The 17,510-nt window shown below is 39.6% G+C and overlaps 2 protein-coding genes across 45 annotated transcripts in view; both read left to right on the forward strand.

Annotated features, from left to right (window-relative positions):
- The window catches only part of nrxn1b (neurexin 1b), a 799,620-nt gene that overhangs the window by 767,670 nt on the left and 14,440 nt on the right, over positions 1 to 17,510 (forward strand). The window lies entirely within an intron of this gene.
- dst (dystonin) overlaps positions 1 to 17,510 on the forward strand; it is a 291,360-nt gene that overhangs the window by 56,556 nt on the left and 217,294 nt on the right. For 22 of the 44 annotated variants that reach the window (XM_073920486.1, XM_073920487.1, XM_073920485.1 and 19 more), the window contains 2 exons: positions 7,765 to 7,842; positions 11,252 to 11,344. In XM_073920486.1, coding sequence (XP_073776587.1) covers positions 7,765 to 7,842; positions 11,252 to 11,344 — 171 coding nt within the window. Of the gene's footprint in view, positions 1 to 4,682; positions 4,806 to 7,764; positions 7,843 to 11,251; positions 11,345 to 17,510 lie in introns of all 44 variants that reach the window. The other 22 variants (XM_073920444.1, XM_073920447.1, XM_073920445.1 and 19 more) reach the window with 2 other exon arrangements.

Here is a 17,510-nt window from a genome sequence, read left to right on the forward strand (position 1 = left end):
TGTGACCAGTGAATCCAGCTCGTGTAATCTAATCAAACGGTGAATTTAGCAATCTCAATTAGTGTAGTTGAATAAAAAACAACACCAATTATTTTCTCCAGCATTTTTGAAGGTGGAAATACAAAGACGCTGAAAATAAACTCATACCTGAGGTGTTTTTATTTTTATAATAATTTTATTTATAGTTTTAAATATACATTTTTATTATTGGCTCGCATGGTGTCATCCGTTGTTTTCTATATGGTCATTATTTTTAAATAGTCTTTAAAAAGAGGGTTTAACATCAAGCAGAGCCTCTCCACAAAATCGCACAAACTTTTTAGATTTCAATGTATTCTGGCTGAGAGCGTTTGGTAGTTTATCATCTGGAATAAAATGTTTACCGATACAGAGTTTTTCTACATCTGGATCATTATAGCTGTGGAACTCTGCTGTTGTTTTACATTCAGAAATCAGTCTTTATTGTTATCGTGCTTGGTGTGAACAGGCCTTTACAGCAGCTAATGGTGTGTAACATGAAGCTTATTTATTGTCTTTGCTTATTTACACACTAGTGCACAATGAACCATTGATACTTAGAGATTATTGTACTACAGTACAATTACTCTCAGCTATGGAGGAATTCTCATTCTCTTATTCTGATTTAAACATAGGGGAGCTGTAAAATGTAAACATTTGCAAAAAACAAAGTGAAATAAATACACCCGAAGTCAGAAAAAGTTGGGACTGTATGGAAAACGCAAATAGAAAAAGAAAGTAGTGATTTCTCAATTTATTTGAGTTGTATTTCATTGCAGACAATACAACAAGCATTATTTAAGGTGTTCCTTGTGACTTTTATAGATTTTTTTGTTCAAAATAAACACATAAACACAAAATAAAACACATTTCAAAATAAGTATTAAGCACTTTGTAATGTTGCCGTTCCTCTTCACAACACTGAACTGAAGACACCAAGTAATGAAGTGTTTCAGGTGTCATTATGTCCCATTCAACCCTGTTCCTGGAGATCGACCAAACAAGTCTTAAGGTACGAAACAGTACGGAGTCTTCATTATTGCATTTTGCGCTTCAAAATATGTCACGCATTCTCTATTGGAGACAGGTCAGGACTGCAGGCAGGCCAGTCAAGTACCTGTATCTTCTTCCTCCACAGCCAGGACTTTGTAATGTGTGCAGAATGTGGTTGTGGCAAGTGAGGCGGGGACAAGAGCCATGTGGCGTGAGTGAGATAATCAGGGACACCTGGATGTGTCACCTGCCTCGAGTCTCACGGAGGAGCCCTGGAAGCTAAAAGGAGGAGAGATGCCAGTGCTGGTAGAAGGAGAACCGGGCATGGACATATTGTTCCACTTTTGCGTTCAGTTTGACGGCAGTCTCCTTAAGGAGCTGTTGTTTGTTTTATTTTTTCATTAAAAATGATTTAAAACTTTGTTGCTTCCACGCCTCCTTTATCCAGACGGCCATCTAACTTCATTACAGTGGTGCTGAAATGCGGGAAAAGTTGCCCTCGCTGCTAAGAGGGAGGGTGAGGTTACCCGAGTGGGGGAGAGACCTGTTCGTCTGCTCAAAGTGCTGGGGTGGCCTGAGGCTGGCGAGGAAAGGATCTGCCTGCTGCGGTCCCCCAGAATGGAGATGAGCAGGGGACGCTGGGCTCACCACCGGAAGGGAAAGAGCTGAAGGGAGCCACCCCAGAGAGCCCGGGAGAGCCACCGATGTCTGCCTTGATGCTGAACGCTGCATCTGAAGCGGGAAACCAGAAATGCAGACAGCTGGGAGAACCGCCGCCGAACACCAGAAGACGGACGGGTGGATACATTCCTCCACAGGGCTCCCAGCACATCATCAGATCTCTCAGCTGGTTGAGGACCGAGTGGCAGCATGTCTGGAGAATTGATCCCAATTATTTATTTTTCTCCCCTCTCTCTCTGTCGCTCTTCAGTCTCTCCTCAGCTATCCAGCTCCTTTCTCTTGGCCTTATTATTTTCAGGTTTCGCTGCTCCTGAAGCGCGGACTCCAACCCCTGTTTCATTTCAGATGCCTCTGAGCCCAGAGAAGTCGACGACACTTTTGGACACTGTTAACATAGGGCTTTCATTTTGGCACAGTACAGTTTTAACTGGCATTTGTGGATGTGACTATGTATTATGGCAGTGGTTCTCAAAGTGGGGGTCGGGACCCCCAGAGGGGTCGCGGGACAATGAAGGGGGGTCCCCTGGTGATTTCCAAAAATCGATTTATTTTTATTAAACCACAAGATTTACCATATTTTATTCATAACCTACTGAAGAGAAAAAATATATACTATATAGTTACTATAATAGCTTATATTTCTATTGCAGGGGTGCTCAACCCTGTTCCTGGAGATCTACCCTCCTACAGAGTTTAGCTCCAACCCTGATCAAATACACCTGAATCAATTAATAAGGACCTGAACAGCACTTGATAACTACAGGCAGGGTTGCAACTGAAATCTGCAGGAAGGTAGATCTCCAGGAACAGGGTTGAGCACCCCTGTTCTATTGGATTGCGACCCCTGGGGTACATTATATTAAATACACAGCAATAGCATCAGATGCCGCGGATTGATTTTATAACACCAGGTTGAACTTTCTGGTCCATTTACAGCACTGTATCCATTAAAAAACAGAAACGAAGAATAGACTTGGGTCTATGGTGTGTATGCACCATTGTATGCAAGGTTTCTGTATTTATAACCACCTCAGTTCAATTCAATTCAATTCAGCTTTATTTGTATAGCGCTTTTACAATGTAGATTGTGTCAAAGCAGCTTCACATAAATGGTCATAGTAACTGGAACAGTGTGGTTCAGGTTTTAGTGTTTAAGTTCAGTTCAGTTCAGTTTAGCTCAGTTCAGTGTGATTTAATCATTACTGAGAGTTCAAACACTGAAGAGCCAATTCATCGATGCGTAGCTTTACCAATCCTGAACCATGCGAGGCAGTGGCGACAGCGGAGAGGGAAAAAAAAACTTCACCTGATGGGAGTGAAGAAAAAAAACCTTGAGGGAACCAGACTCAGTTGGGCACGACCATTTTAATTTCTCCGCTGGCCAAAAGTCTTGTGCAGAGCTTCATTCGCCGTGGTTTAGGCTGGAAGATGGCCTCAGCGAAGACTCGTCTGTCCCTGGAGCGTCGCTGGAATCAGACTCATGTTCTCCACTCCTTATGACCATGAATTCAGAGGATATTGGGGGTCGCGAGTCACTGGCATTGTCATTTTGGGGGTCAGGGGCTGAAAAGTTTGGGAACCCCTGTATTATGGTACTTGACAAAGGTTTGCCAAAGTAGTCCTGAGCCCATGCGGTGATCTGGCTTATAGATGAATGAGGATTCTTGATGCAGCGCCACCTGGGGGATCGGAGATCACGGTTGTTCAGCTTAGGCTTGCGCCCTTGTCCTTTACACACTGAAAATTCTCCAGATTCCTTAAATCTTTTAATGATGTTCTGCACTGCTGAAGGTGGACTATCCACATGTCTTCCCATCTTTCTTTGAGGATCATTGTGTTTAAACATGGTGAGGCAGTGGCGCAGTAGGTAGTGCTGTCGCCTCACAGCAAGAAGGTCGCTGGTTCGAACCTCGGCTCAGTTGGCTGTTCTGTGTGGAGTTTGCATGTTCTCCCTGCCTTCGCGTGGGTTTCCTCCGGGTGCTCCGGTTTCCCCCACAGTCCAAAGACTTGCGATACAGGTGAATTGGGTAAGCTTAATTGTCCGTAGTGTGTGAGTGTGTGTTTGGATGTTTCCCAGAGATGGGTTGCGGCTGGAAGGGCATCCGCTGCGTAAAAACTTGCTGGATAAGTTGGCGGTTCATTCCGCTGTGGCGACCCCGGATTAATAAAGGGACTAAGCCGACAAGAAAATGAATGAATGTGTTTAAACATTTCAATCATTTTCTCACATATTTGTTGACAAACAGGCGATCCTGGGCCCATCTTTGCTCCTAAAGGACTAGACCAGGGGTGTCAAACTCCGTTCCAAAAGGGCCGAAGCCCTGCACAGTTTAGTTCCAACCCTGCTCCAACACACTTACCTGTAGGTTTCAAACAAGCCTGAAGGACTCAATTAGTTTGATCAGGTGTGTTTAATTAGGGTTGGAACTAAACTGTGCAGAGCTGCGGCCCTCCAGGAACTGAGTTTGACACCTGTGGACTAGACCTTTCTTGGATGCTGCTTTTGTACCAAATCATAATTACAATCACCTGTTGACATCACCTGCTTCAAAATACACCATTATTTCACCAGTTTACCTGATTACTAGGCATAAACTGCTCTCGTCCCAACTCTTTCTGGAATGTGTTGCAGGTCTGAAAGACAGGAAAGGATGAATATTTACAAATGAAACGAAGTCGACCAGACAAAACATGAAATATTTGGTGTTCAAATTGTCTGCAATGAAACACAAGTCAAAATAAATGTAGAAATCATTTCTATTTGTTGCGTTTTCCATACGGTCCTAACTTTGTTTCTGATTTGGAGTTGTGTGTACAGTATCCCAGCACTAGTTATCGTGAGAACTCTCTCTGCTCTGAGACGGATCTCACTGTTTCTTCACCTGGTTGTCTTCTGTCCCGCTCATCTTCTTCTTCTGTCCATCTCTCATGTGTCTCTGTGTCTGTGTCTGTATGTGTGTGTGTGTCTCTCTTTGTGCTCCCGCTCTAAGCCAAGGGAGCGTGATTTACTGAAGACGTTGCGGTTGGTGAGTGCGGCTGACGCATGTGCGGTTGAGCAGCATGGACGTGCCGTTCGTCATGATGACGATGATGATGATGATGAGGATAAGGGGGTATGTGTGGACACGGGTCCTCCTGCCCCCTCAATAACACCACTAATGTAGAGCGTGCTGTGATCTTAACCTGAGGGACAAACTCTGTGGACTGCAGGACTTTACTGAGCTTTGCAGAATTCAGCAGATAGTCAGGTTGAATTTTTCCAACACATGGGTCAGATTGTGAAATGTTGCCCTGTGGGATGCTGTGATGTGCTCCAGAATGCCAGCTTGGTCATTTCTCAAGACGCAAAAAGCTTGAACTGTGAACTAAAGGCCTGATTTAAGTTCCCTTTGCTTCAAGAGTGTTAAAAACTCCATAAAAGCTCACGTCTGTTAGGTGTCAGACTCTATTATTGTTTTAAACAATATATTCTATTATTGTAGTAAACTCATTAGTAAACAGGCAAACTCATCCACTCACTAGTGAACAAGTAAACTCATTAGTAAACACGTGAACTCATCCATTCATTAGTGATCTAGTAAACTCATTAGTAAACAGGTGAACTCATCAACTCACTAGTGAACAAGTAAACTCATTAGTAAACAAGTGATCTCATCCACTCACTAGTGAACAAGTAAACTCATTAGTAAACAAGTGATCTCATCCACTCACTAGTAAACAAGTAGACTCATAAGTAAACACGTGAACTCATCCACTCACTAGTGAACAAGTCAACTCATTAGTAAACAAGTGATTTCATCGACTTACTAGTGAACAAGTCAACTCATTAGTAAACAAGTGATCTCATCCACTCACTAGTGAACAAGTAGACTCATAAGTAAACACGTGAACTCATCCACTCACTAGTGAACAAGTAAACTCATTAGTAAACAAGTGAACTCATCGACTCACTAGTGAACAAGTCAACTCATTAGTAAACAGGTGAACTCATCCACTCACTAGTGAACAAGTAAACTCATTAGTAAACAGGTGAACTCATCGACTCACTAGTGAACAAGTAAACTCATTAGTAAACCGGTGAACTCATCCACTCACTAGTGAACAAGTAGACTCATAAGTAAACACATGAACTTGTCCACTCACTAGTGATCTAGTAAACCTATTAGTAAACAGGCAAACTCATCGACTCACTAGTGAACAAGTAAACTCATTAGTAAACAAGTGAACTCATCGACTCACTAGTGAACAAGTCAACTCATTAGTAAACAGGTGAACTCATCCACTCACTAGTGAACAAGTAAACTCATTAGTAAACAGGTGAACTCATCGACTCACTAGTGAACAAGTAGACTCATTAGTAAACAGGTGAACTCATCCACTCACTAGTGAACAAGTAGACTCATAAGTAAACACGTGAACTTGTCCACTCACTAGGGATCTAGTAAACCTATTAGTAAACAGGCAAACTCATCGACTCACTAGTGAAAAAGTAAACTCATCAGTAAACAGGTGAACTTCCCTACCTATTAGTGATCTGTCCCAGATCCCCCATTGACTGCAAACACAAAGCTGAAGCTGTTCAGGACCAATCAGATGGACTATGAACACAGCACATATTATTGCGGAGTCTTGTATCCTGTAAGTGAACATAACAAAGTGTTTCCATGTCTTGCCATGGTTTTTGACTTTGCTTTGTTTAAAGTTTGTTGTTTTACCGCCATAAATGTTTACATTGTTTTACGACATCTTTTAGCTGGCATAATGGTAGTTTTTTCTGTGTTCTTGAAATTAGCCTTTGCAATTATCAGCCAATTTTATGGGGTCCTTTAATGCTCATAATGAATATATACACTCTTTTATATAACCTTTTTTGGTTATTTTGATTGACTTTTCTCTTTATTCTGTAAAAATAGCAACATAAACACCCATCAGTCCTTTACTTCCAGTCTGTGCTTTTGCTCTGAAAGGAAGGAGTTTTGTGGAAGCTGATCCTCCATAAGTCATCCATCATCTGCTCAATAGTGCTCATTTCTCGGTTCATCTACACACTTTTAATGAGGGATTTGGAGAAATGCTCATACAGAAGCTCCATCTGAGACAAAAAGTGGAGATTTTCTCTTCCTCTCCATCTGGAAATCTGATATATGGGGATATATGCAAAACACATACAGTTGAAGTCAGAATGATTTGTCCCCCTCCTTTTTAAATATTTCTCAAATGATGTTAAACAGATGTTTTCATAGTATTTCCTATAATATTTTTTCTTCTGGAGAAAGTCTTATTTGTTTTATTTCAGCTATTAATATTAAAGCCATTTTAAGGTCAATATTATTCACCCCCTTTAGCAATATTAGTGTTGGATTGTCTCCAGAACAAACCACTGTTATACAATGACTTGCCTAATTACCCTAACTTTACCCTAATTACCCTAGTGAAGCCTTTACATGTCACTTTAAGCTGAATACTAGTGTCTTGAAGAATATCTAGTCTAACTATTATGTGCTGTCATCATGACAAAGAGAAAATAAATCATCTGCCATAAACTAACATTGATTAAGGGGGCAAATAATATTGAGCTTAAAATGGCTTTAAAACAATTAAAAACTGCTTTTATCCTAGCTGAAATAAAACAAACAGGACTTTCTCCAGAAGAAAAAACATTATAGGAAATACTGTGGAAATTTCCTGAATCTGTTCAACATCATTTGGGAAATATTTAGAAAATAAAACAAAATAAGTCACTGGAGGTTGAATAATTCTGTCGTCAACTGTATCTGTGAAATGCAAAATGAACTGTGCATGTAATTTGCATATATTACCATATATAATGTTTCCTCTCACTGCTTTATTGCTTTGCGTCTCTGACCCTGCGTTTGGCTTTGTGTTCTTCTCTCTGTAAACTGATCTCAGAGCTGTGTGAAGGTATAGTCAGACAGCAGTAGAGATGCAGATGTGAGTTTCTCTCCTGCAGCAGATGTTTCTCTCTGTGTGTTTCTGCTGGCCGTAAGTCTTCTCTGTCTGATAAATCTGTACTGATGATTTTTTTATTCTGCATCTCTGTCATCTTCACAGCCGCGGGAGAAGGGCCGCATGCGCTTCCACAGACTCCAGAATGTACAGATCGCACTCGACTACTTAAAAAGACGCCAGGTAAGAAGAATAATCAACGCTGCAGTCTGATTTCATGCCTTTAAAGGGCACCTGTTATGCAAAAATCACTTTTATAAGGGGTTCAAACATAGTCATGTGGTAAGAGTGTGTGAATAAATCCAGCTTCTAATAGTAAACATGTATTAATTCGATTGTTTATAATCAGGCTTGATGAAGTCAGTTTGCAGAAACACTTTGATTGACATTCTTCTTTTGTACGTGTCATCAGAGGGGGAAAGCCCCGCCCACTAGTGACCATCTCTCCCTCATTAGCATATGACGTTAGTCTTGTTTTTGAATCTGCCACTATGCTGATGTATATTCATTTGTAGCTCCGCCTTATTTTGAAAAGAGCACACTCTCATTTGAATTTAAAGCGACAGCCCCCAAAACATCACACAATTAGAATCAAAGCCTAACAGGGTCAGTTTCAGAGAGTTATAAATAATATCTGTGTGGTATTTCGAGCTTGAACTTCACATACACACTCTAGAGACATCAGAGACTTAAAGTCTCCTTTAAAGGGATAGTTCTCCTAAAAATAAAAACCTTCAAAAACCTGAATTTCTTTCTTCTGTTAAACACAAAGGAAGATATTTTGAAGAATGCTGGTTACCGTCACCCGTTGACTTCTTTAGTCGTTTTTAAAAAATTTTTTTATTCCTACCATCAGGCCCGGGTTAGCTAATCGGGAGGATCGGGAGGATTCCCAGTGGGCCGGTCTGTTTTTTGGCCGCGAGGGCCGGTGTCCCTAGCTGCTTGCGCTCTCAGCAGTCGCACTTTTTTCATTTATTTATTTATTTGACAACCGCCTCACTCTTTTTATTCATAATTTTTTCCCGCAGCTTCGCGCTTTTTTAACTAATTTTCTCGCAGCCCGGTGAGCAAAATGCAGCCTGCAGGTAAATGATGACGTAACTATCATTCAACCCCAAACAGCGACACCTTAATGACTATAAGAATTCGAATAATTAATGTTCTGAATATTACATCTGCTCAATGAAAATCAGATGATTTATTACATCAATACATCTGGCATAACTTGAATACCATCTTAACAGTGCCATTGTGGTTGAGTGGTCAGCATGTCACGTTACGACGCCGCCGACCCGTGTTCAATCCTCACCTGAGTAATTATTATTATCATTTTTATTATCATTATTTATTTATTTTTTTCATTTTTATTGTTAAGACATATAATACTGTCAGGGTTGTTAAATATTTGTAATTCTAAAGCAGCTGTTTTCTTGAAAAAGACATGATAGTGTCATTAGAAACTGAACTGGAAAGGACCTTTTTTTATAGTCAGTCTTGAACTGAGGTGGGCCGGTCTAAGACTTGAAACTCCAGGGCCTCCTGCATACCATGCAAGTCAACCATCATTCTTCAAAATATCTTCTTTTGTGTTCAGAAGAGGGGGAATAAATGAGGTGGTTTTCATTTTTGGCTGAACTGTATCTTTAAATATGGTTTTATAAGACAAGGCTGAGCAGGTCTGCTTAAGATGATAGCTGATACCCGAGGAGGAAGAAGACTTTGACATCATATATCATAAATATTTGAGATCGTCTTCTGTTTTTAATGACTTGAATTGACTGTAAATATATTTCAGTGATGTTTGAAGCTAATAAAGGAGTAAATGTGATTATTCTTATAAGGTTATTATTATAATAAACTTTTAGTTTTATTGTGAACTTATGTAATGGTATATTTTTGTCATGGATAAGCATTGTGGGACGCAAAAGCATACAGTATTGCATTTACAAGCAATAAAAAAATCAGCTTGCCACTGTTTCTAGATGCCCAAAATGTGTTTATTTGAGTCAGAAATTAAAAATAGACTATTCATGTTCCTAATTAAAAAATCTGTCCTCTGGTGCCCTCTAGTGGTGAGACACTGACTCTGTTACATCGCCGATAAAAGCAGCATGTTGTTTGTTATAGATTTATTGCTCTTGGAGTTATTTATAGTCTACAGTTTGATTGCAGCATGGATTATTTCCAGTAAACAAATGCATCAGAATTGCTGTATAATAAAGAAGAGTGCTGACATCATCATGTTATATAAACAGCGTTTACATTTTGCAGCAAAGGCGGCATTAAACATACAATTGTTTAAACAAAACCTTTACTCATGCATGTGCTATTTACAGCGTGGACATTACTGTTATGTGCATTTAAGAATATATTTTACAGCTCAAAATATTTAAAAGAGTGTCTATCTAAAATATAGCCTTGCATAAAGTCATATGTTTGTGTTTTGTTAGTCAAATTTAGAATTCAGTTCATTTAAGGAAATTAAAAATGTTTTTTTTTTTATTGAGAGACATTTAAGGCGCTTAAAAACTCAATTTTACAAGGTATCTAATTCTTAAATAGTCTGCAAAATATTGTGTCGTCTATGAATTAAAATAAGGTAATAAAAAAAGATTTAAAAATACGTGGTGACGCAGTGGCGCAGTAGGTAGTGCTGTCGCCTCACAGCAAGAAGGTCGCTGGTTCGAGCTTCGGCTGGATCAGTTGGCATTTCTGTGTGGTGTTTGCAAGTTCTCCCCATGTGGGTTTACTCCAGGTGCTCTGGTTTCCCCCACAGTCCAAACACATGCGCTACACGTGAGTTGGGTAGGCTAAATTGTCCATAGTGTATGAGTGTGAATGAATGTGTATGGATGTTTCCCAGAGATGGGTTGCAGCTGGAAGGGCATCCGCTGTGTAAAAACTTGCTGGATAAGTTGCCGGTTCATTCCGCTGTGGCAACCCCAGATTAATAAACGGACTAAGCCGAAAAGAAAATGAATGAATGAATGAAAAAAATAGTGGCATACTTATTTTATTAGGCCACTTTATTAGGTACACCTTACTAGTACCAGTTTAGACCTCCTTTTGCCTTCAAAATCGTCTTAATCTTTCAAGGCATAGATTCAACAAGGTACTGGAAATATTCCTCAGAGATTTTGCTCCATATTGACATGATAGCATGTCATGTTATAAGGTGTTTTCACAAGCGAAGAGTATTAAATAGTAGTAAATATGCTGCAAAATGTGGCCAATGTTACCGGCTGAATCCTAAAGTGGCGATAAGGTCTTAAAATGTTTGGAAAGAGGCTTTAAACAAGTGTTGATTTTCACTCTCTGATTCCTGTATTGCACCTGAAGGAACATTACAAATGCATGAAAAAAAGCTTCATTGCAGATTGTTGCAAAGGGCTGAGTTTAACCAAACAAATGAAGTTGAACATGACTGCATTTAATTTGTTTGTTTAAATTCAGCCCATGTAAAATGTTTGCAACCACTTACCTTAACATTTTTCAGTGTAGAGCCTTGTGCATTATGTCTTCATGATTGTGCATGATCGTGTTATGATATATCACTCATCAGTATTTAACCATGACCATATTATTTATCCAGGTCAAACTGGTGAACATCAGGAACGACGACATAACAGATGGAAACCCAAAGCTGACACTGGGATTAATATGGACCATAATTCTGCACTTTCAGGTGAGTCTGGACTTCTCCTGTGTGATTTAAAGTCAGCTGCTTATATCAGATGCTTACTGGAGATACATCCGACTGCTTATTTCTCAGTATATGTGAAAGCCTAAAAATGTTGGGTAATTTTTGCTGGACTAGTGTTTGTGTGCAGTGTTTTAGCTCAGATATAAAAGCTTAGATTAGCTTAGAAACTCCAGTGCAACTGATGCCTTGGTTTTGGAGTTCATCGTGTGACCACTAGAGGTCAGACTTGTATCTGTAAAGCCACAATTGCTCAAGTTTGCTCAGCACTGCTTTTTATTTGACCTTTTTTATTTAAAGAGGATGGAAAGCACACATACAGTTGTATATATGATTTTAAAAAATTATCAAAAATACACACTGTCTTTGTACAAAGCAGCATCTTTAACTGTGATTTCTACAGAATTCAAAGTACAGCCACAGGGCTCGAAATTGCGACCATTGCGGCATATAATGCTGATTTGTGTACAGTCATTACTAGGGAAACCGTAATATTTCAGCGCTCCTAAAGCGCCCCCTTGTGACAGAGAATTAATTTTTATTTCCAATAAATTTTTTCAGCTGTTTATGGACAAATTATTGCAATTATCGATCCACATGTAAATGTGAAAGAAGGTAAAGTGCCTTTTAAAAATCTAAACAATTAAGTAATACTAATATAAGAAATTATATACTTGATTTATCCCTTTTAATGGTATAAAGGTTGAAATGCCATTGTATTAGATATTTTGTGTCTGTATACGTCTGCAAGATGTCTGTTAAAGATCTCTTGATCTGGAAAGCACCTGCTGTATACAAACGTCTGGCAGACGTCTGTATGATGTCAGTTTTACACACATTCTGAATCGCAAACATCTTAAAGATGTCTAATAGAAGTCTATTTCACATCTGATAGGAAACGTCTTGTAGATGTCTTGCAGATGTGAATGCAGACGTCAAATAGACATCTCTGAGATGTACGTGTGCTAATCAAAATCGGCCATTAAGAATCAAGATCGGCGCATAACTAAAAAGAAAATGGGTGCTCCTAAATTTTTTGGGATGCTCCTAACTTTTTGAAGTTGGAAGCACCAGTGCTACCAAGTTAATTTCGAGCCCTGAGCCACCACAGTCTATATTAAATCTAATTATACCGTATATTTAATAATTCATGGCAGTTGACGTAGAGAATGAAGTTAAAAAAGGTGTTTCTGAACAAATTAGCAGGGCCAGACAGAATTTGGGGATGCTATTTCTGTGTAGAAGTTTGGTATGAATGCCGGCTCAGTGGTTAGCACTGTGGCCTTACAGCAATGAGGTCGCTGGTTTGAGTCCCGGCTGGGTCAGTTGGCATATCTGTGTGGAGTTTGCATGTTTTCCATGTGTTGGCGTGGGTTTCCTCCGGGTGCTCCGGTTTCCCCCACAGTCCAAACACATGTGCTATAGTGGGGATTGATGAACTAAATTGGCCATAGTGTAAGAGTGTGTGTGTGTGTGTGTGTGTGTGTGTGTGTGTGTGTGTGTGTGTGTGTGTGTGTGAATGGGTAATTCCCAGTACTGGGTTGCAGCTGGAAGGGCATCCGCTGTGTAAAACATATGCTAGAATAGTTGGCGGTTCATTCCACTGTGGTGACCCCTATTGAGTAAAGTGACTGAATAAATATTTTAATAAAATCTGATGTAATAACAAATGCATTTTTTCCACAAGGCTAATTTGCGTAAATTGAGTGAAGCATGCAAGACAGATCTTGTGTTTGTAATGACTGGAATATTTTCCAGCGTTAGCTTCTGCGTGTCGATACTGAGATGATGTCTTTAATAAATCAAACGCACAATGAAGTTACTCAGAAAATCTCATAATTGACCAGTCTGGCACACGGCGCCGTGTTTTATTAAATCAGGGGAAATGTTCCTGCAGGAAAGCACATTGCTGAATCACACACACACACACACACACACACACACACACACACACACACACACACACACACACACACACACACACACACACACATAAACACACACATGTTTGTTTTTGTGTAAAGTGGGGACATTGCATAGGTTTCCATTCATTTTATACTGTCCAAATCTTATATTATATTGCCCTCACCCCACCCCTAAACCCAACCATCACAGTGCAGCTTTACTCTCTGATTAAACTCGTCCTGTGTGATTAATAAGCTTTTTGAGAAATGAGAACGTCACCAATGTCTTCATATTTCACCTCCTTTTTGTAATACCTGTGTCATACCCGTGTCACTATAGAGATTTGTGTCCTGATATGTCACAAAAACACGTACACACACACACACACACTGATTTTGTTGCTAGGTAGGTATGTACAGTTAGGTTCACAGTTGCTAACTGGCTGTTAGTTTGTTGCAAAATTTAATATACACTGTACACACACACACACACACACACACACACATATAATATATAATAGATTTAAAAACACTAAACCATTATTATATATATATATATATATATATATATATATATATATATATATAATATGCCAATTAATAATCAGTAAACAATATAAAATAAACAGTATATTAGTACACACACACACACACACACACACACACACACACACAATATATATGTATCTATATATAGAGCACAGATTTTAGCATGTTGTGTTTGTGGCAGGGTTTTGTAAATGTCAGATTTTGACTGATCTGGAGTCAGAGAGATGTTGAGCTTGAGGTCATGCAGAGGTTTAACTGCAGCTGCGCATGGGCAGGTCTGTGCTTGTCAAAACTCTCATTTTTATACAGTTCAGGACAAAAACTATTAGCCCTCCTGTGACATTCTAACACTTTTACAAATAGTTTACTTTAATGGAGACTTACTCTCCACTACTCAACTCACTGAATCAAATGATTCACTTAAAGTGAGTATCCACTAATCAACTCACTGAACCAAATGATTCATTTTGAGTGACGATCCACTAATCAACTCACTGAATCAAATGATTCATTTAGAGAGTATCCACTAATCAACTTACTGAATCAAATTATTCATTTAGAGTGAGAATTCACTAATCAACTCACTGAACCAAATGATTAATTTCGAGTGAGGATCCACTAATCAACTTACTGAATCAAATGATTCATTTAGAGTGAGTATCCACTAATCAACTCACTGAACCAAATGATTCATTTAGAGTGAGTATCCACTAATCAACTCACTGAATCAAATGATTAATTTAGAGTGAGTATCCAATAATCAACTCACTGAATCAAATTATTCATTTACAGTGAGTCTGTTGTAAACAACTTACTGAATCAAATGATCCCTTTAGAGCAAGTCTCTAGTAAACAACTTACTGAATCTAATAATCTATTCAGAGTGAGTCTCTAGTAAACAACTTACTGAATCAAATGATCAATTCAAAGTGAGTCTCCAGCAAACAACTTACTGATTCAAATGATCTGTTCAGAGTGAGTCTCCAGCAAACAACTCGCTGAATCAAATGATCCATTTACAGTAACTCTCCACTTAACAAATCACTGAATCAAATTATGCATTCAAAGTGAGTCTCCTTCAAACAACACATTGATTCAAAGGATCTGTTCAGAGTGATTCTCCTCTAAACAACTTACTGAATCAAATGATCTGTTCAGATTGAGTCTCCAGTAAACACCTCACTGAATCAAATCACACATTGACAGTGATTCTCCAGTAAACAGTATTTGTGTAGAGTCTGCTTTAGCACCCAAAGCATCACGACTCATGCTAATTCACTTCTCCAGCATGCAGGAATGCTCAAACTACGTGCTGTAACTCTTTATTCTTGCAAACCACTCATGCCCAGCCTCCCTGACGGCCCGCATGGCTTACAAAAACATGTCTAAAATATTGATATCTGGGGCACAGCCGAAGAATGTGTTAAATAATGCTTGGCTTCATAAAACTTGCTGACAGGTAGCGTGGGGACGTGCAGGAGCATCTGCCGCTGTCAGTCTCACGCGAGCCGCTGGGCAAGAGGCGCTGGTGGCTGCGGGCCTGTTCCCTCTTGATCATGCTGGGTGCAGGGAGATGCTTTGCCCAGAATCACTCTCTTAGGGCTGATTTTTAGAGTCCTGCTTTTATTTTTCAGCCCTCGGGTCTCTTCTTTGGAAGGATCCAGTTTTAAATCCAACCAATCAGAGGTTGCAGTTCAGTGTAAATGTGCATCGGCTGTTTGCAGGTCTTTGTGTTTAGATCGACACAAAACAACAACAACATTCTGATTGGAATTTGTTGCACACATGTAAATGCACAAAATCCAAACAAGATCCATTTTTTTTGTATCCGTTTTGAGCCACATGTTTATTATAATCGTATACAGTAGGACTGAGGTAAAAACTGCTGCATTAATTAGGGGATCATTCCTTTAGTTTTTAACAGCAGATGGAGCTCTAGGCTAGTTTTTAACAGTAGATGGTGCTCTTTGCTAGTTTTTAACAGCAGATGGTGCTCTATGCCAGTTTTTAACAGTAGATGGCGCTCTATGCTAGTTTTCAACAGCAGATGGCGCTCTATGCTAGTTTTTAACAGTAGATGGCGCTCTAGGCTAGTTTTTAACAGTAGACAGTGTTCTAGGCTAGTTTTTAATGGCAGACGGCGCTCTAGCCTAGTTTTCAGCAGCAGCAGATGGTGCTCTAGGCTAGTTTTTATCAGCAAACAGTGCTCTATGGTAGTTTTTAACAGTAGATGATGCTCTAGCCTAGTTTCTAACAGCAGCAGGGGGCGCTCTAGGCTGGTTTTAACAGTAGAAGGCGCTCTAGGTTTGTTTTTAACAGCAGATGGTACTCTAGGCTAGTTTTCAACAGCAGATGGCGCTCTATGCTAGTTTTTAACAGTAGATGATGCTCTAGCCTAGTTTCTAACAGCCGCAGGGGGCGCTCTAGGCTGGTTTTTAACAGTAGAAGGCGCTCTAGGTTTGTTTTTAACAGTAGATGGCGCTCTAGGCTAGTTTTCAACAGCAGATGGCGCTCTATGCTAGTTTTTAACAGTAGATGGTGCTCTAGGCAAGTTTTTTTAACAGCAGACAGCACTCTAGGTCAGTTTTTAACAGTAGATGGCGCTCTAAGCAAGTTTCTAACAGTAGACAGTGCTCTAGGCTAGTTTTTAACAGCAGACAGTGCTCTATGGTAGTTTTTAACTAGATGATGCTCTAGCCTAGTTTTTAACAGCAGCAGGGGGTGCTCTAGGCTGGTTTTTAACTGTAGAAGGCGCTCTAGGTTTGTTTTTAACAGCAGATGGCGCTCTAGGCTAGTTTTTAAAAGCAGCGGACGGTGCTCTCGGCTAGTTTTTTAACAGTAGAGGGTGCTCTAGGCTAGTTTTTGACAGTATATGGCGCTCTAGTCTAGTTTTTAACAATAGATGGTGCTCTACGCTAGTTTTAAACAGCAGATGGTGCTCTAGCCCAGTTTTTAACAGTAGAGGGCGCTCTAGGCTAGTTTTTAACAGTAGATGGTGCTCTAGATTAGTTTTTAACAGCAGATAACTCTCTAAGCTAGTTTCTGCAAGATGCAATGTGTCACTCGCTCTAGATTTTCTTGCATTTATTTACGTTTATGTGAATTCTTGCTCAACTTGAGGTTTTTGGTCTTCTAGGTCTGGTCCAAAGCTGTCTTTATGATTGCAGCATTTTTTAAAAAATGCTTTTGTTTTTTCATCTAATTAATTAATTGTCATTAATTTGCCACATTTGCCAACAATTTAAAAAGGATAAATCATATATCATATTTGCGCTCACGTTCAATAACAGATCCCTTTGAGCTGGAGATAATGTAAACACAGACATCAGACGTTAGGTGAAGCGTAAACAGATGCACCGAAGACATCTGATGTGGTCAAATGATCAGGAAGCCTGACAGTGTGAATGCACATAAAGATTTGAGGATCTCATTGAGTTCTGAAGCACAAAATATCCACAGCTGCCATCTGAATACTGTCTGTCTGAACAAATGATCAAAGACGTTTGACTCTGAATCATTACCATTATGTTGTTCTAGAAGCTCTAACTTGTCCTTTTAGCCTGATCAACATGCTTTAAAGTGCATGAATGAAGGGTGTACTGTGGGTGTGTGAACACTGCCTCTACTAACAACATGCAACATGGTGTTTGGCTGGCCAATCCTGGAGCACCTTCTTTGCTTTTAGCAACTTTGAAGCT

The sequence above is a fragment of the Danio rerio genome, chromosome 13, assembly GCF_049306965.1.
Source record: "Danio rerio strain Tuebingen ecotype United States chromosome 13, GRCz12tu, whole genome shotgun sequence".
NCBI classification, from domain to species: Eukaryota; Metazoa; Chordata; class Actinopteri; order Cypriniformes; family Danionidae; genus Danio; species Danio rerio.